The sequence below is a fragment of the Nothobranchius furzeri genome, chromosome 12 (assembly GCF_043380555.1).
Source record: "Nothobranchius furzeri strain GRZ-AD chromosome 12, NfurGRZ-RIMD1, whole genome shotgun sequence".
NCBI lineage: Eukaryota > Metazoa > Chordata > Actinopteri > Cyprinodontiformes > Nothobranchiidae > Nothobranchius > Nothobranchius furzeri.
In genome coordinates this window covers 13,976,050-13,995,503 of record NC_091752.1, presented here as the reverse complement: position 1 = coordinate 13,995,503, position 19,454 = coordinate 13,976,050, and the positions used below count along the sequence as shown (strand labels likewise).

Here is a 19,454-nt window from a genome sequence, read left to right as displayed (position 1 = left end):
ACAAGGAGCGTCATGCATGGAGGAAACAGAACACAGCTACCTAATCAAATATAGTCAAATAAATGTTGTGGTTAAGTGTGTAAAAATATGCTGAAGGCAAATGTTTTTGCAGTCAAGAAGCCTCAGTGTTCATGTATTTTTACATAAAAAGCCCGCTTCTTTCCACAGACAGCAATGACATCTCTCTTTTAATCCTGGTCTCTTCATAAATGGCTGGAAATCTAACCCTAACCATGACTTATCTGAATTAAAGGATGAAAGAAAGAAAACTATCTTTTCTATAGCACCTCTCAAGATAATCATGAGGCGCTTCACAAAAATAAAAAATGTAAAATATAGTAAGACTTAAGAAAATGATTAAAAATATAATTAAAAATAAGCAAAAATAGACAATTGTGATTAAAATGCAAAGAAAGAGAGAGAATAGGAAAGAGGGAAATCAGTGAATCCTGGGAAAAGTGGAATAAGAGCAGAACCAGGAGAGGGTGGTGATGAAGGTCCCACCAAACATGAACAGGTGAGTTTAAAGGAGACCACTGAGTCCACTGATCTCAGGCTCAGGGGGAGAGAGGTTCAGAGTCTGGGAGCCACAGTAGCAGATGACCTATCACCTTTGACCTTTAGCCTGGTGTTGCAGTACCAGTAGGCTTTGGTCACTGGACCTCAGGGACCTGCTGGGGGTGTAGGGACTGAGAAGATCACCAATGTAAGATGGTGCTTGTCCATGTAAGGCCCTATAGACCAGAACCAGGGTCTTGAAATGAACCCTGAAGTTGACTGGCAGCCAATGAAGCTGGAGGAGAAGCGGGGTGATGTGGGTGTGTTTGGAGGACTTGGTCAGAAGCCGAGCACAGGCCTTCTGAACCTGCTGGGAGGTTCTGCTCAGACACGTGAAAAGAGAGTTGCAGTAGTCTAAGCGGATGCACATCATAAAGCAAAATCTGTCGTTTTCATGAGCAAAGAGCCTTACAGATATACATATAGATGGAATGTGTCATCAACGTAGCTTCCATCCACCCTACTAATCCAAAGTCAGCTTAAAAACTTTAGGCTCATTTGTGAGTAGAAACTTGCAATATTTCACCAAATCTGTATTTTGCCCACCCTTATGAGCTACATCATATCCACAGCTGCTCTGGACACATGAATAAATCCTTTGACATGAAGCAACAAAACTAAATGTGGCAAAACTGCTGAAATTAGAGCAGGAAGCAGCAAGGAGTCGTTTATCAAACCCATCAATAACTGATGTTAAAGTCTCAGAATGTTAAAGAACAGATCCATTAGATGGATTAATGGAATGGGGTTGTATGTTTTAGCTCTAAAAACACATTTTCTAAGATATAAGCAGAGGTTTTACCTCCAGCGGCAGCAGGCGGATCAGCGTAGCAAAGCACTGAGTGGCCATGAAACGGATGCTGTCACTAGGGTCGCTCATTCGACCCAACACAGGAACCACCAGCAGCACGATGTAGGGGACAATGTCCACATCCAGCTGCTCCATGACACCTGGAAACATGTGGTCAAGGACACTACGGTGTCACAATCCAAGAAAAACCATGAAATGTATCATTATTGATTAGAAATGTACATAAATGATGTCCTGAGTAAAGAACATCAGACTTATATTTCTAAATTAAATGCAAGTTAAATGTTAGTAAAAGAACAAAATAATCTATCACTTCATGTACATTTAGCTTTCTTTAAATTTTAATTTGTGCCGATCACAGAGTAAAATGTGACTTTGCTTAACATGTAGCTGTTTATGAGCTATTTAGCTTAAGTCAGTGACAAACTTGGGTAAAATGATTCATTTCCTGCCTTTAAAACGGACAGTTGTAACTGAAGGATACATGCTAAAGCCTCGATGGAGCCCTCCTGTTTGGTGCGGTCGTCAATAGCAGCTAACCAATGGAGCACACACTCTAGGAAGCTGTTCATGGTCTCCAGGGTGGCCATCTTACTCAGCACACCCACACAGCGTGCTGCCATGTGCCGAACTGCTGTGTACGGGTGCTGTAGGCAGGTGAAAAGATGAGGTAGGTGTTCCAGTAACTAGTGACAAAGAAAAACAGGACCAGCTTGTTTAAACATTTGCTTTTAAACACTAGAACTACACAATGTTCTTTTTGAGCATCGACATCACAACATACTTAAGTGTCGAACATCCCGCTGCAATGCAGCTCATCTGATGTTAAAGGTACCTGACACGCAGCCATCCACCAATCACAATCGTTCTGACTCTCTTTAACGGGGGGAGGAGTTTAACTGTTCTCTGAATTTCATTGGCTATTTGACCGTAGTTTACCTGGCCGGGATCTTCACTTATTGGGCCAGGTAAGAAGTGGATGAAATGCTCACACATCAGGGTCGCTGCTGTAAAAGTTAACAGATGTTCTGATGAAAGGTTTTCAGTGTTTTTTTAAGTCGGACCGTGGACATCAGACGTGTTGACTGTTCTTATTGGAAAACATTAATTGGACCCTTGTGGTCATAAAAACATGGTTTTAGTCTAGATTATTCTGTTCTGTCAGTGATATGAGGCTTTGAACGGTGAGTTGGACATTCAGCATGTCTGAGGTTTCAATCAATCAAAACTTTATTTATAAAGTGCTTTTCATACATAAAATGTGACTCAAAGTGCTTTACAGAACAAAGTGACCTCTCTTTCATATAAATTTCTCCTAAAAGATAAAAGCAATAAAACTAAATATTGCCCCCTTCCCCAAGCCCCCCTCTCAAACATATGCATTTAACACAACGCTCAGCTGAACCCAGATGTGCCAGATAGGATAAGGAGACACCACCAGGAGAGCCATCTAACCCGAATGCAGCACCCTTTGTGCCGACACTGGGTGCCCAAAGGAGTTAGGTCTGACACCTCCACCTCCACCCAGGGGCTACCCATAAGAGCAGAGAGGCCGCCACCACTGACCGCTGCTCCCGAGGCAGAGGGTACCCACGGAGGGTTAGGGTTAAAACTATGCATTCAATAAAAACGGACTATGAAAAAGAATAATCACTTAAAAGCCTGGTCTTGAAAACAGATAGGACAATTTGGGACCAGCTCAGTGGTCTAGTGGTTGTGTCCTCCCTGGGACTGAGATCAGGTTTGATTCTCAGTCAGGTCATACCAAAGACTTTAAAAATGGGTCCCAATGCCTCTCTGCTTGACACTCAGCTGTAAGGGGTTGGACTGGGGGTTAAAAAACCAAATAGTTCCCGAGCACAGCCATTGCTGCATCTCAACACTGCCCTCCAATGAGATCACCAGTATGTGATGATGACTATGGGACTTTCTCCATTTTTTTCTTTTTTAATGCATTGCATCACCACCTGGTATCAAAACAGGACTCAGGAAGACAATCAAAAATCAAACAACTCTGATTCATGTCAGGGGCAAAAACATGATTGTAACATAAGTCAGCTCTAAAAACTAAAACAATTGTTTATGAAATAATGTTACCTTAATTAATGACATTTTTCCTAGTATACATTATGTTGTTTGAAACCAAGGGTCTCATTATCTGAATTTTTTAACTTGTTGGATCATGAATCTGTTTAACAACTTTGCTCTATTGGTACCCCCCCCCCCCCCTTTTTTTTTAAACTTGGAGCAGCCGTCCCTTCAAAGGTCTCTGCACGGCTCTGATGCTGTTAGTTGTGGAAAATAGCATTTTGAGATTATTATTATAACATTGTGATCTGAGATGATTTTGGAGAAGTATGCATTTCTCAATTTTCTTAGTGCCTCATTGTATGATTTGAGCCGGGGTCCTCAATTATAATGGGCCAAGGGCCACTCCAAAAAAAGACCCAGAAGCTCCCAGCCCCATCCATCCTGCGCATGGGGTTCAAGGGCCACAAAGAGGGGGCCCGCAGGCCGCCTATTGAGGACCACTGATTTAAGCAGTTCTCTATATATTTGATGGTTTATTGTAGTCCTATTCTTTCTTTATTTTCTCTCTGCCACCCTGCAATTTCACTTCAGTTGTTAGGGAATTCATTCCTCCATGGTGACTTAGGTCGTGTGTTAAAAATGCCCACGGCCATTGGGAGCCTAAGGCTGTGTTTGGCACTTAATGCACTATGAATTCTTACCGTGTTCTAACCCTAACCCTAACTGTTGTTTTTAACCCTAACTTCAGCATTCAGACATCAATTCTGATTGCTTGGTAACAAAAAAAAAAAGACACTTTTGAAGATGACAAAATACACATTCTGGACAGAGAAGATGGATGGTTTGAGAGAAGAGTAAAGGAAGCTATCTTAAGGGGGGAGGACTCAGGGTTCACCTTTCCAGCACCCATAATGCGGCTCTGAACCTGATCCCCAAACGGCTTCAGTCTAGGTCAGGTGTGGGGTAGCCTGGTCCTCAAGGGCCGGTGTCCTGCACACCTCTGCTTTAACACTTCTGATTCAATGGTTGATTCACCTGTTCAGAAGCTCATCAAGCTCTACAGAAGCAGTTAATCACCTGCTAATTGAAATCAGGTGTGTTGAAGCAGGGTTGAAACTAAAATATGCTGGATAGCGGCCCTCAATGGACCAGGGTTCCCCCACCCCTGGTCTAGGTCACACCTGTACCTAAACACAATGACCCGTCACAAAAGAGGCCAACGACTCTTCAGTGGATAGAGAGGAGGGAGTATTCAGAGTGCGTTTCTGCTCGTTAAGCAACTAAAGTTAAAGTTAAAGTCCCATTAGTTGTCACACACACTGATGTGTGTGCGAAATTTGTTCTCCGCATTTGACCCGTCCCCTGGGGGAGCGGTGAGCTGCAGACACAGCTGCACTCAGGAACCATTTGGTGGTTTAACCCCCCAATCCAACCCCTTAATGCTGAGTGTCAAGCAGGGAGGCATTGGGTCCCATTTTTTTCAAAGTCTTTGGTATGACCCGACCAGGAATCGAACCCTGATCTCCCAGTCTCAAGGCGGACACTCTACCACTAGACCACTGAGCTGGTACAACTACAGACAGTTACAGTTTATTCAATTCAAGTTTATTTATAAAACACCAAATCAGGACCAGAGTCGTCTCAAGGACCTTCACACAGTAAACATTCCAATACAGGTCAGGTCATTAAGCCAATCAATAAAAAGTTTCCTATATAAGGAACCCAGCAGGTTGCATCGAGCCACTGACTAGTGTCAGAGTCTTTACAGCAGTCCTTATAAGTGTGACTCTCCCGTATTCCTGTCACAATTGACAAAGCTCCCTGGATGAGAAGCGGAACGTCTTCAAGAAACCCAAGTCCAGTTGCCTTCATCGGAACCCTTTAGAATTACCATGACCTGGAAGCCTGGGAACCTTCACCAGCAAATTAGGAGATTGTTTTGGAACGCCACTATGCCTAAAGCGAGGCCAAACAGGAAAATCTTCTGCAGCTCACACGGAAAACAAATTGCAAAAGAACGGAAATAGCTTCTTCCTGATGGAAGAGGTGAGTCTACTCTTTCTTTGGGTAGTTTTGGTGTTTACATGGTGACTCTTCAAAAACCAGTAAAAACAGCTGGCAGTGAATGAGTTAACCGGTCTACTTAAAAGACAAATCTGCTAACGATTAGGTCTCCGGCTGTAAAAGAATATCTTCTCACTAGGGACAGAGGCAGCTCGTATGGCTCTAAATGTAGTTTTAACTTCAGCTTTGTAGCGTCGTGGTTGCTAGGCAACAGAACATACACCAAGATAAACCTGTTCAATTTTACAGCCGTTGACTTTGTGTAATTTACAAATATTTCTAACACATAAATAGGAAAATAAAATGTAATATGATGTAAGGCCTTTACTAAAAAATAAGACTTGAGCTACAGAATTAAGACTTTTTAGGGCCTTAATTTAAATGCAAGACTAAAAACTTTTGTTACCTTGTGGCTGCTGTGCAAAAACCTTTACAGTCTCTGTTGTAATTTTTTCATTCTGGAAAAAACACACTGCTGGGACCCAGAAATATGTAATTCACCAGTCGAAGTATGTTAAGCACCAGTGGTATTAACTGAGAACCAGATGGCATTAAGTCATTGATAAATTCCTGTATTCATTATCGTAGGGTTGGAAAAAACTTAAATAGGGCAGCTCCATATTGGAAAAACAGATGATGGAAATTGCAGTTGTTATGGTAAACATGGTTCTATTAGATGGCTGGGCAGTTTTAAATCCGTGTTATTCTCACCAGTGGCCTGAGCTCAGCAGCCATGGCTCCTGCCATGACTTCCAGAACTTGCAGAGAGTTGACCAGTTCCTGAGCTGCTAGATCGCCCCTCTCCAGCTGGACCTGTCTGTCTAGAAAAGACGACAAAGAAGCAACAATTCAGAGAAATCCATCTACAGAGGCCGATTCTCATATCTAAATAAATAACTTCAACATAGATAAAGAAGAAAAAAGGGGAAAGTGATGCACAACCAAGGTGCAGTCCTTGTGTTTAATCCTTTTATTTATTCATTATTTAACCAGGAAGGTCCCATTGAGATTAAATACCTCATTTTCAAGGGAGTCCTGGCCAAGAGGCAGCAAAAGTTAGTTACGCAGACATGTAATGTACTAAATTACAGAAGGCAGTTACAACACACGGAATCCACCTCAAGGGCTATCAGTCTGGTTTTAAATGTATTCAAGGAGATGAACTCTATGTAGAGTACTTTTCTAAATCTGAACTAGGGCTGTCGCGGTTGAGGAATTCCCCCTGCAGTGATTCAGGGTGGCTTAATATTGCGGTGTGCGATATTATTGCGGCCCTTTTTTTATTGCAGTACTATCTAAACATAATGTTTACACATTTAAAAAAGGTTAAAAATTGCCGTGCCTTCTTCAATAACACTTTACTGAATGCAGATCAAAGGGCAGTAACAACACAGATCGCAGTAACGTTTGTTTCTCCGACAGTCGGAGTCCGACTGAACTTAAAAACAACAAAATTCAGGAGAAGGTTAAACTTTTAATTGCAAATTTGGCTGCAGCATCTAACAAATAATAAACAAGTCCCCATTTTGTTTAGTTGTTTAAAATCAAGCATAAAAAATTACATGTACCGGGCGCGCGCGCGCCGGGGGGCGGGCGCACTATCATTTCACTTTCACACACGAATGACGGTGATTTATAGCTCGGTCACATCCTTGTTACCCACAAGGAAAACCAGCATGTTAACCATATACGGTTTGAGAGAGGATCTGAGAGGGGTGGCAACATTTCCAGCAACACTGAAAACCCTCTCGGATGGTGCGCTCGTTGCACTAACGCACACGTACTTGCGTGCGACTCTGGCGAGCAAAGGGAATCTCTCCCGGTTGTTGCTCCACCATGTCGGGGGGGTTCTTTAGGGTGGATGCATTCCTCCTGCAGGTAGCGAGTGAGCTCCAGCTCGGCTCAAACTCTCTTCGGGACGGTTGCAGAAGCAGTGCTTGTCCGGGACTTCAGGAGGTCTCCGAGCGTTTATTATTTATTTATTTTTTGCCGCTGGAGGCAGCTCCGTCTCGGCCAAGGACTCTGGCTGCGCAGCAGCTGACGTACTGAAAACCAAAGTGCTCCCAAAGGAGCGAAGTAACGTTTCTTTTTTGATACCAGTGCAGCCATCCTTCTCAACATGCATCATTGAGTTGAACCAAGTTCAGTAATCGCGGTGGCCCATGATGCAGCGCGGTGGGCTTCTTCATATTGCGATATTTCATTTTTGCGGTTACCGCGACAGCCCTAATCTGAACAGCACAGATCCAGGTCACTTTCTTACGTGGAACTTGTTCCGATATGCATCTGATGATTTTAAAAGCGACTGCAGTCTGAACGGTCATGTCGCATTAAATTTGCTTCCTACGTCACCGAGTCAGCAGAGGTGAGTGTGGTGAGTTGATGTTCCTGAGGAGAAATGCTGAAAGAAGGATTCAGAGGTCTGTCTGGACATCCTTTCAAGTTTAGGAATGAAAAATGCAGAAGAGCCTGAGAACGGGAGGCGCTGCTGATGAAGGCGTCTCACCGGTCTCCATGAGAGCAGGGGGTTCGTTGTGAATAAACTTAATACCAAAACTCGCTCAGTGAATAACGACTCGGGAAAGACTGCTTAAACTAGCTTACAGTTCTTAACTCTCCTGGGTAGGCCTCTTAGGAACAGCTCTGGAGTGGTTCTCCTCTTGTCTGAGTGTTCCGTCTCTCCAACTTTCAGTCCTCCTCCACCTCCCTTGTCTATGGTGTCCCACAAGGTTCTGTGCTAGGGCCTCTACTGATAATATTTGTCAGTGGTGTATATCTGTCAGTACAGTGTGTTAATTTCACAAATTATAGATTGAGAACCTATCTGTTCATTTTCACTTGATTTGACATCCAATTCAAGACAAAGAAACCAGAACCTCAGTATGAGACACCGAGAGAGATTTTCCTTGTTTGAAGTGACCAAATACTTATTTTCCACCCTGATTTACAAATAAATTCTTTAAAAATCCTGCCATGTGAATTCATGGATTTTTTTTCACATTCTGTCACAGTTTAAGTGTACCTATGATGTAAATTACTGACCTCTGTCATCATTTTAAGTGGGAGAACTTGCACAATCGGTGGCTGACTAAATACTTTTTTGCCCCACTGTATATGAAGGCCTGTATCTCTGACGAAGACGTTCTGTCAAAACGTTTGTTTTTTTTCTTGCACCTGATAAATTATAAAATTGAACAGAGAGCTCCGGCCCCTCCCTTTTTTGTTTCTGCTAAAACATTAGCACAAAGCTATTCGCAGTGAGGACACGTGAAAACCGTATAAAACTGTTAACCTGTGGTTATTCAGGCTGTTTCTAAGCAACTGTTTAATAAAAGCCTCAGTAATCTCTTACCTGTTGAAAATTGATCCCTAAACTCCAGCTTTGTACGTTTCAGCTCCTGATTTAAGCTGTAGATTACTGATCCACATGTGCCACATAGAATTTCAGCATTTTAACACCCAGTCACCAAAGTAAATAGAGCTTTGTGCAGCGCCGGCTACTTCTGGACCCCCATCTGCATTTGGCGAAGTAGATGCAGCATCATATGAAACCCATCTATTGAGCGTGTGCGTTTTTGCCACTTGAGCGGAGCAGCAGGGAAATCATTTCAACAACCAGCTAGAATACTGACGTACCACCGGTGAGCAGAGGTGCGGGTTTAATACAGAGGACATGTGCTTTTCAGGCCATTTTAAAACACGCCATTAATGTCTGACATGTTTTCACAAACAGCGTTTTAAAAGAAGAGAAGTTGAGCGTCAACTAGGTGTTATGATAAATCTCGTTCTGTTGCTGAAGAACCTCTCTCTCTCTGTCACTCACCCACGGTGCTGAGAGACAAAATGAACATTCGTGGCAGTGACAAATGGTCACGTTTAATATCAGCAGTAGCAGCAGAGCTATGTAAGGGTGAAAACAGAAAAATAACAGCCACAGCTTTGACGACCAGGTAATCACCAGATTCAAAAACAATAGATCATTCAGCCCTACCACCTGTGTTACACATCCTCCATGTTACCCCAGGACATGCCTGGGTCCTAACGGCGAGTGCAAAGCACAAACTCACCGATGCATAGATTTTCTGTCACCACTGACTTTAAAGGCCCAACGGTGTTCTCCCACAGGTATGGTAGACACCTGGTGAGGTCCACACCAAAGTGTTTGCTGATGGTTGTTAAGGTGAACTCTGCTCCACGCCGCTGAACCAAAAGTGGCCTCTTGCTCTAAAAAAAAAGAAAAAAAGACAAATATTGTTTCATGCCCTTTAGTTAAGAGGAAACATTTACAAAAAGCGCCTTTGTGGTCCATGTACCTCATCGCTATCGGTGCTCATTGTGCTGCCTGGAGGAAGTTCTGTGGTGGAGGTCTTTGGGGCTCTGGGCGCCGGACCCCTCTTACTGGTAATGGCAAACGCAGCCTTCTGATGGCGGTACAGGGTGATGATGCCTTGGCTTTTGTCAACTATGTGGTGGACGCCATCCTTCTCCAACACACCTCCTTAAAACATCAGACAGAAAAACAGGGAGGTTTTCAACACTTCACCTTTTCAGGGCTGATTTTCTGTCGTCAGTAATGGTGCTCAAACGTCACTCACCAATCAGACCCATCATATCAGCAGAGTAACCATTCTGCCATTAGTAGGGATCAGGTCAATATCATGTTGGCCAACTTTGGCTGACGTATCAGAATGGGTCCAATAAGTAAAACATCGCTAATGTTAAAAACCAATGTTTGTTTATCTTGTTGCCGTTTGCGTGCGTGTTTCTGGGTGGTGGGCGTGGTCATGTGGTGTTAGTTAGGGTATGTGACTGTGATGGTGATGCAGTGAAAGAATATGTGTTGTTTAAGTGAAGCAGAATATTGTGCTGTGTTGAAAGTGTATTGAAATATATACAATATCTGTAAATATGGGTTATCGGCCGTGATATCGGATATTAATATTGGCCAAAAATATTCTGTGAATCCAGAGTAGTTACCTTTGATATTTTCCTGTGGTGGGGGAACAGGACACGACGATGAGGGTGTGACAGCAGGGTCCACACAGGCCGAGGCACAGAGGTTTTTGATGATCTTGGGGTTGGGGCATGGTGAACGACCAGCACACTGCTGCAGAAGCTTGGCTATAAAAGAAGCAGCATAGCTCTGGATCAGGATGTTTTCCTCTTTTTTGATGGCTTCCATCAGAGGCCGGACCAAGGGGTTGAGCTTGTCAGGAAGCATCTGCAGGCTGATGACAGCACATGCTGTAAACATGTGGACACGCTGATGTAGCTGCTGCCACTCTATGTTCGTCTCCATCACCGTAGATTGAGCTTGCTGCCGTTTACTCTCCAGAGACAGCCACTGCTTGGACTTCACGTTCAGACCTGACGTCGTCTCTGCAAACTTGGTGGTTACCTAGGGAACAAGCACAATGCAGCCCAAAGCTCAATATCCCTTAATATGTGCAAATCATGGATGGTATAGTTTGTGCTAGGGTAAACCATTATTTTTAAACCGATCATTCGGGCGGTTATTTTATCAGATAGTTGACTACTCTAATGACTAATTAGACAAGTAATTTCTGTTGCACGATTAATTAAAACCAGAAAATCTCAAACGCCCCCTAAAAAGTTATAAACAAGTACTGTTAAAAGGAAAAACACTACAGGCCTTCCATTTTGTATACCACTGCTTTCATTTTGTTGCAGCGGGTTGTGTTCTGGTGACTAGAGCTTGGGAGCGCAGGCTGTGGTGCCTGAGAGTTTGGCTCGTGTGCAAGAAGAGAGGCACAATAACAGAAGATGTAAAAGTTAAAATGATGATCAGGTTTATTTAACTTTTATCCGTTCCATCTTGATTGCCTAATTTTATACCTGTGTATTGTATGGCCCCTCCCTGGGAAGGGGTTTGAGTGACCAAATGATCCTAGGAGACAAGTTGTCTGAGGCCTTATGCCTCTGGTAGGGTAGCCCATGAAAGGCAGGTCCTAAGTGAGGGATCAAACAAAGTGAAGCCCAAACCCTTATGCTGAACAATACAAATGAAAAGTGTTCCCTCGAGCGAACGCAGGTCACCGGTGCCCCTCTCTGGAGCCAGACCTGGAGGTGGGGCACGTCAGTGAGCACCTGGTGATCGAGATTTCACTTGTGGAACCCAGCCAAGCACATCCCAAAGAGGAAATGTGGGTCCCTCTTATGGGCTCACAACTTGTGGGAGGGGCCAAAGGCGTCAGGTGCAGTGTGAGGCATGGCAAGGCAGCTTTATTTGTATAGCACCTTACAGCAGTATAAAACCAATCAAAGTGCTCCACAGAAATTTAAATTAATTAAAAACAATACTCAACATAAACTCCTCCTTGAACAGTCACCTTATCATGGTGGAGGAGTTTGAGTGCCATAATTATCCTAGGAGCTATGTTGTCTGGGGCACTTTGTGCCCCTGGTAGGGTCTCCCATGACAAATTGGTCTTAGGTGAAGGGTGAGACAAAGAACGGTTCACAGGAACTTTCATGGATGCAAATTCAAAGAGTTGGAGTACCCGGCCTGGAGGGTTACCCCGGGTCCCACCCTGGAGCCAGGCCTGGGGTTGGGGACCGTGAGCAAGTGCCTGAGGGCTGGGCTTTCGCCCATGGGGCCCGGCCGGGCCCAGCCCGAACCGAATACATGGGCTCATCCAACTGTGGACCCACCACCCGCAGGAGGAACATGAAGTGTCCGGTGCAATGTGGAACGGGTAGCAGACCAAGGCGGGAGCCTTGGCGGTCTGATCCCCGGACAAGGAAACTGGTTTTTGGGACATGGAACATCACCTCGCTGGCGGGGAAGGAGCAGGAGCTTGTGGCAGAGGTTAAGCGGTACTGGCTAGATAGTCGGACTCACCTCGACACATAGCAATGGCTCTGGAACCCAAGTCCTTGAGAGGGGTTGGACAATCTCCTTTGCTGGAGTTGCTCCGGGTGAGAGGCGGAGGGCTGGAGTTGGCTTTTTGTTAGCCCCAAGACTCTCTGCCTGTGTGTTGGGGTTTACCCCGGGGGACGAGAGGGTAGCATCCCTGCGCCTTCGGGTCGGGGAATGGGTCCTGACTGTTGTTTGTGCTTATGGGCCAAATATAAAAAAAATAAAAATAAAAAAAAATAAAATACTAGCAAACACATTCAGTAATGTATATACCTTACATACTATACATATTATTACTTAGATTAGCCATTTTTTATATTTTGCTTGTTTTTACGTTACTGTATTTTTGCACAACTCTGTTGCTGTGAAGCTCGAACACAAGAATTTCACTCGCATGTACTGTACCAGTGTACCTGCACATGTGACATGACAATAAAAGTGATTTGATTTGATCAGTTCAGAGTACCCACCCTTTTTGGAGTCCCTGGGATGAGTGCTAGATGGTGCTCCATCAGGGAACTCCATTGTCCTGCTGGGGGACTTCAATGCTCACGTGAGCAATGACAACATGACCTGGAGGGGTGTGATTGGAAGGAACGGCCCCGTCTGATCTGAACTCGAGAGGTGTTTCATTATTGGACTTCTGTGTAAGCTGCAGTTTGGCCATAACGAACACCATGTTCGAACATAAGGATGCCCATCGGTACACTTGGTACCAGGGCAGCCTAGGTCACAGGTTGATGATAGACTTTGTAGTCATGTATCATCTGACCTGCGGCTGTATGTTTTGGACACCCGAGTGAAGAGAGGGGCGGAGCTGTCAACTGATCACCACCTGGTCGTGAGTTGGATCAGATGGCAGGGGAAGATGCAGCGTAGACCTGGCAGACCCAAATGCATAGTGAGGGTCTGGTGGCAACGCCTGGCAGAAGAACCTGTCAAGATGGTCTTCAACTCCCACCTCCGGCACAGCTTTGACCGCGTCCCGAGAGCAGTGGGGGACATTGACTCTGAGTGGGCCTTGTTCCACTCTGCGATTGTTGAGGCGGCTGTTGCTAGCTGGGGTCGCAAGGTGGCTGGTGCCAGTCGTGGTGACAACCCCCGTTCCTGCTGGTGGACACCAGAGGTTCAGGAAGCCGTCAGGCTGAAGAAGGAGGTCTACAGGGTGTGGATTGTCTGTGGGTCTCTGGAGGCAGCAGACAGGTACCGGATAGCCAAGCGGGGTGCAGCAGTGGCAGTTGCCGAGGCAAAATCTCGGGCGTGGAAGGAGTTTGGTGAGGCCATGGAGAAAGACTATAGATCGGCTCCAAAGAGGTTCTGGCAAACTGTCCGGCGCCTCAGGAGAGGAAGGCAGCAACTCGCTCACACCGTTTACAGTGGGGATGGGGAGCTGCTAACGTCAACTGGGGCTATAGTCGGACGGTGGAAGGAATACTTTGAGGGGCTCCTCAATCCCGCCTATGCGCATTCCGAGGAGGAACCAGAGCCAGGAGACCTGGGGATGAACTGTCCAATCTCTGGGGCAGAAGTTGCTGAGGTAGTCAAACAACTACACAGCAGCGGAGCCCCGGGGGCGGATGAGGTTCGTCCTGGGTATCTCAAGGCTATGGATGTTTTAGGGCTGTCATGGTTGACACATCTCTGCAACATTGCGTGGTCATTGGGGGCAGTTCCTGTGGAGTGGCAGACCGGGGTGGTGGTCCCCATCTTTAAGAAGGGTGACCTGAGGGTGTGTTCCAACTATAGGGGGATCACACTCCTCAGCCTCCCTGGAAAGGTAGACTCCAAGGTACTGGAGAGGAGGGTCAGATCGATAGTTTAATCTCAGATTGAGGAGGAGCAATGTGGTTTTCGTCCTGGCCGTGGAACTGTGGATCCTTGCAAGGGTGATGGAGGGGGTATGGGAGTTTGTCCAACCAATCTACATGTGTTTTGTGGATTTGGAGAAGGATTATGACCGTGTCCCCAGGAGCACCCTGTGGGGGACGCTTGAGGAGTATGCGGTGGGTGGCTTTCTGTTAAGGGCCATTCAGTCCCTTTACCAGAGGAGCGTGAGTTTGGTCCACATAGCTGGTAGTAAGTCGGACCTGTTCCCGGTGAGGGTTGGACTCCGCCAGGGCTGCCCTTTGTCACCGGTTCTGTTCATTACCTTTATGGACAGAATTTCTAGGCGCAGCCGTGGTGTGGAGTGTGTCGAGTTTGGTGGCAGGAGAATCTCGTCTGTGCTTTTTGTGGATGATGTGGTCCTCCTAGCTTCATCCAGCTCTGACCTTCAGCTCTTGCTGGGTAGGTTTGCGGCCGGGATGAGGATCAGCACCTCCAAATCTGAGGCCATGGTTCTCGACTGGGAAAGGGTGGCTTGCCAACTCCAGGTCGGGAGAGAGGTCCTACCTCAAGTGGAGGAGTTTAAGTATCTCGGGGTCTTGTTCACGAGTGAGGGTAGGAGGGATCGGGAGATCGACAGGCGGATTTGTCCAGCCTCTGCAGTGATGCGGACGCTGGGCCGATCTGTCGTGGTGAAGAGGGAGCTGAGCCAGAAAGCCAGGCTCTCGATTCACCAGTCGATCTACGTCCCAATCCTCACCTATGGTCATGAGCTTTGGGTAATGACCGACAGAACGAGATCGCGGATACATGCGGCCGAAATGAGTTTCCTCCGTAGAGAGACTGAGTAGAACTGCTGCTCCTCCGGATCGAAAGGAGCGAGTTCAGGTGGTTTGGGCATCTGGTCAGGATGCCTCCTGGACGCCTCCCCGGTGAGATGTTTCAGGCATGTCCTGCTGGCAGGAGGCCCCCGGGTCGACCCAGGACACGTTGGAGAGGTCACATCTCCAATCTGGTCCGGGAACGCCCTGGGGTCCTGCCGGAGGAGCTGGTGGAGAAGGCCGGGCAGAGGACGGCCTGGAGCTCCCTAGTTGGGATGCTGCCCCCGCGACCCGGACAAGCGGAGGAAGACGACGACGACTCAACATAAAAATGCATAAAAACTAAAACTTAAAAACAAACATTTAAAAGACTCACGCTGAGTTAAAAGCCAAATCATTAAAAAAACAGGTTTTCAAAAGAGATTTAAAACCAGACAGTGAACAGGCCGACCTAATGCTCAAAGGCAGATCATTCCAGAGCCTAGGGGTCGCTACAGAGAAAGCCCTGCCACCTCTGAGCTTACGTCTGGTTTTAGGGGCTTCCAGGAGCATCCTATCAGCCGACCTCAGAGACCGTGAAGGGGAGTAAAAAACCAGCAGCATGGCCATGCATGGATTTAAAGCCTATAAAAGCACCTTGCATTGGATTTTAAAAGAAACAGGCAGCCAGTGCAGTGAAGCCAGGACAGGAGTAACATGCTCCATCTTTTTCATCCCAGTGAGCAGCCGTGCAGCAGCATTCTGCACCAACTGAAAGAGCGAGAGGTGGGATTGTGAAACGCCAAGGAACAAAGAGTTACAGTAATCAAGCTTGGATGTAATCAAAGCATGAATTACTGTTTCTAAATCCCTTTTTAACAAGGTCTTTACTTTGGCGATTCTTCTTAATTGTTAAAAACTAGATTTAGTCACTGCACTGATCTGCCTGTCCAAGACAAGATCCCCATCCAGCACAACACCCAGGGAAGTCACACTCCATTTCAAGAATGGGGCAAGCTGACCGAGGTCCACTGCACCCACCCTAGACAAAGTATTTGGACCAAAGACTACAACCTCTGAGTTTTCATCATTAAAAAGATGGAAGTTAGAGAATATCCATTGCCTAACCTCAACAAGACAATCTAGACTGCAAAGCACGATTGTGGCCCCACTTAAAAGGCACGTATACCTGGGTATCATCTACATATCAGTGAAAATGACACCTTAGAAATCTGGAGCACTCCTTCCGGTGGCTCCCTCGTTCTGCTGGGGGACATTAATGCTCACGTGGGAAAAGACAATGAGACCTGGAGAGGTGTGGTGGCTGAGGAATGCCCCCCGATATGAACCAGAGCGGTGTTGTGTTATAGGACTTCTGTGCTGTCCAATTCTGTTCATAACTTATGGACAGGATTTCTAGGAGCAGCCAAGATGTTGAGGCAATCTGTTTTGCAATTTTTCATTCAGACCTATTAATCAATCCCTAACCAATTAAAAGTTACAGTTCTTTTGAACATCTTATTCTTAGTTTTCCTAATCCAGACTGCAAAACTGTAAAAACCACTCGTTTGTAGTTTTGTATCATCCACCAGGCCCTTACTCTGAGTTTTTGTATCAGATCTCTGACTTTTTATCTGATTTGGTGCTAAATACAGATAAGGTAATTGTAGTGGGTGATTTTACCATTCATGTTGACACTGAAAGTGATAGCCTCAATGTAGCCTTTAGTAATATCTGGTTTTACCCAAAGAATACATAGCTCCACCCACTCCTGCCATCATACATTAGACGTTGTGCTGACTTATGGCAGAGTGTGAGGAAATAACATTTCCACATAATCTAGTCCCCTCAGACCACTTTTTAATAACCTTTGAGTTTTTTATAACTGAGTTCTCGAGACATGAAAGTAAATTTTGCTATAGTCTGTATCTATCTGACAACGCTGTTGCATCTTTTAAATCAACTGTTCCATTTTTACGGACTTCAGCATCTCAGAGGAAAGTAGCAGAGGGCAATTTCTAGCCCTTCACAAATTGATGATTTAGTTCATAATCTTACTTCTTTACCTGCGGCATTAGATGATGTTGCCCCTTTAAAAAAAGATAATTAAGCACAGGAAGTTGGCTCCCTGGTTTAATTCTCATTTACGAACTTTAAAACAAAACTCTAGGAGAGAACACGGCGCTCTACACACCAGGAGGAGTCCTACTTATGCTGGAAAAAGTCTTGTGCTTTACAAAAATAAGCTTTGACAACAGACATCAATAACACAATAAAAAGTCAGACGTGTTGTGTAAAAACTGCCATTTTTAGCACATGTTTAGGTCCGACGTGTTGCTACCAGACGCAGTGTGAGCTGAAACTGAGTGCTACAAATGAAAAAGTTGCACAGTGTCCGCAGAATATATAGCGGACCTCCGAGTCCGCTTGCAGAAGTGATATTTACATGTGGATGTTTCCTGGTCAGTCAGGTGCTGCAGCACCGAGGATGTGGTGCTGTGGTAGGCTAAATCCATTTTACAGTATGTACTCTGGACTACGTTTTCTGCCTTACGAAATGAAAAATGGTCCCACACCTTTGACATTTTCTGTCTTTTTCGCACTCCACCGGGGTCCACGTTGTCCACCATGGCTTAAGAGAAATTTACGTTGCATTCGCAACGCGCGTGTGCATTCAGTGCAGTGTGTATGTGCGTTACTTATTTCGGTCCGGGTGAAACGTGACCCCAGGCGATTGCAAAGCCATGAATTAATTAAACATGAACTAAACGAAGCCTTGAGGCAGAGAATTTGACTCCAGGCTTTTTTGTACTCGAATTATTCGAGGTACTTGAGGAATCGTTTCAGCCCTAATAAACAGTACAAAAAAATGACCAAAAACAAAGACACAAAAAATAAAACTAACTTAAAAGGACTCCTTTTTTCTTATTTTAATGCACTGGCATGAAAGATGTGGGTGATGAGTGTTCCTTCAAAGCAAGTCATTAACTTGGGAGTCTCACTACGTTACATGTAGCCTGGTCTGCCAGACTTGACCTGTCTGTTCGACAAAGAGAACGAGTCTGGACACTCAGAGGCAGAAAGCACCATGAGGGGCGGGACAAGCCAGCTCAAAAATAACCAATCAGAAAAGGGTGGAAATTATTTCTGTATTAGTGCAACACTGTAGTTTTTTAGCTGTAGTCAAAGATGGTGTGAATGGGAGCATTACCAGGCCCTTTGCTTCCCATAAGAATTGACTTGGCTGGCCTGGCTATGTTACACATACAATTTAAGCTTATTACCATATTTTCCGGACTATAAGCCGCTACTTTTTCCCCACGCTTTGAACCATGCGGCTTATAATGAGGTGCGGCTTTACTGAAGATTTTCCTTCACCTGCCAGGGGGCGCTGTAGCAGAAAGTGAAACAGGTGGAAGTCAAAAGTGGAAATCAAAAAGTGCTCATTTTAATTTAGCACATGCAAGCAGCCGGCACAACGAAGAATTTTTTTCAAATCCATACCCCCTCATCATGGTAACTACACGTATGAGTTCATATGTTGCCGCATTTAAGTTGAAAACCATCAGTCTGGCAGTAAAGGAGGGAAACAGTGCTGCTGCACGTAAGCTTGGCATTAGGGCTGTCGCGGTTGAGGAATTCCCCCTGCGGTGATTCAGGGTGGCTTAATATTGCGGTGTGAGATATTATTGCAGCATTTTCTTTTTATTGCAGTACTATCTAAACATAATGTTTACACATTTAAAAAAGGTTGAAAATTGCCGTGCCTTCTTTTATAACACTTTACTGAGTGCAGATCAAAGGGCAGTAACAACCGCAGTAACGTTTGTTTCTCCGACAGTCGGAGTCCGACTGAACTTAAAAACAACAAAATTCAGGAGGTTAAACTTTTAAATGCAAATTTGGCTGCAGCATCTAACAAATAAGAAACAAGTCCCCATTTTGTTTAGTTGTTTAAAATCAAGCATAAAAAATTACATGTACCGGGCGCACGCGCGCCGGGGGGCGGGCGCACTATCATTTCACTTTCACACACACGAATGACGGTGATTTATAGCTCGGTCACGTCCTTGTTACCCACAAGGAAAACCAGCATGTTAACCATATACGGTTTGAGAGAGGATCTGAGAGGGGTGGCAACATTTCCAGCAACACTGAAAACCCTCTCAGATGGAGCGCTCGTTGCACTAACGCACACGTACTTGCGTGCGACTCTGGCGAGCAAAGGGAATCTCTCCCGGTTGTTGCTCCACCATGTCAGGGGGGTTCTTTAGGGTGGATGCATTCCTCCTGCAGGTAGCGAGTGAGCTCCAGCTCGGCTCAAACTCTCTTCGGGACGGTTGCAGAAGCAGTGCTTGTCCGGGACTTCAGCAGGTCTCCGAGCGTTTATTTATTTATTTATTTTTGCCGCTGGTGGCAGCTCTGTCTCGGCCAAGGACTCTGGCTGCGCAGCAGCTGACGTACTGAAAACCAAAGTGCTCCCAAA

At 45.4% G+C, this 19,454-nt stretch overlaps 1 protein-coding gene across 1 annotated transcript in view; it reads right to left on the bottom strand.

Moving 5' to 3' along the window:
• Window positions 1-19,454, bottom strand: part of btaf1 (BTAF1 RNA polymerase II, B-TFIID transcription factor-associated) — a 122,178-nt gene that overhangs the window by 30,598 nt on the left and 72,126 nt on the right. Inside the window, exons 20-25 of the mRNA XM_054738604.2 lie at window positions 10,442-10,862; window positions 9,778-9,962; window positions 9,532-9,688; window positions 6,176-6,285; window positions 1,854-2,055; window positions 1,361-1,509 (exon numbers count right to left, since the gene is read on the bottom strand). Coding sequence (XP_054594579.2) covers window positions 1,361-1,509; window positions 1,854-2,055; window positions 6,176-6,285; window positions 9,532-9,688; window positions 9,778-9,962; window positions 10,442-10,862 — 1,224 coding nt within the window. The remainder of the gene's footprint in view (window positions 1-1,360; window positions 1,510-1,853; window positions 2,056-6,175; window positions 6,286-9,531; window positions 9,689-9,777; window positions 9,963-10,441; window positions 10,863-19,454) is intronic.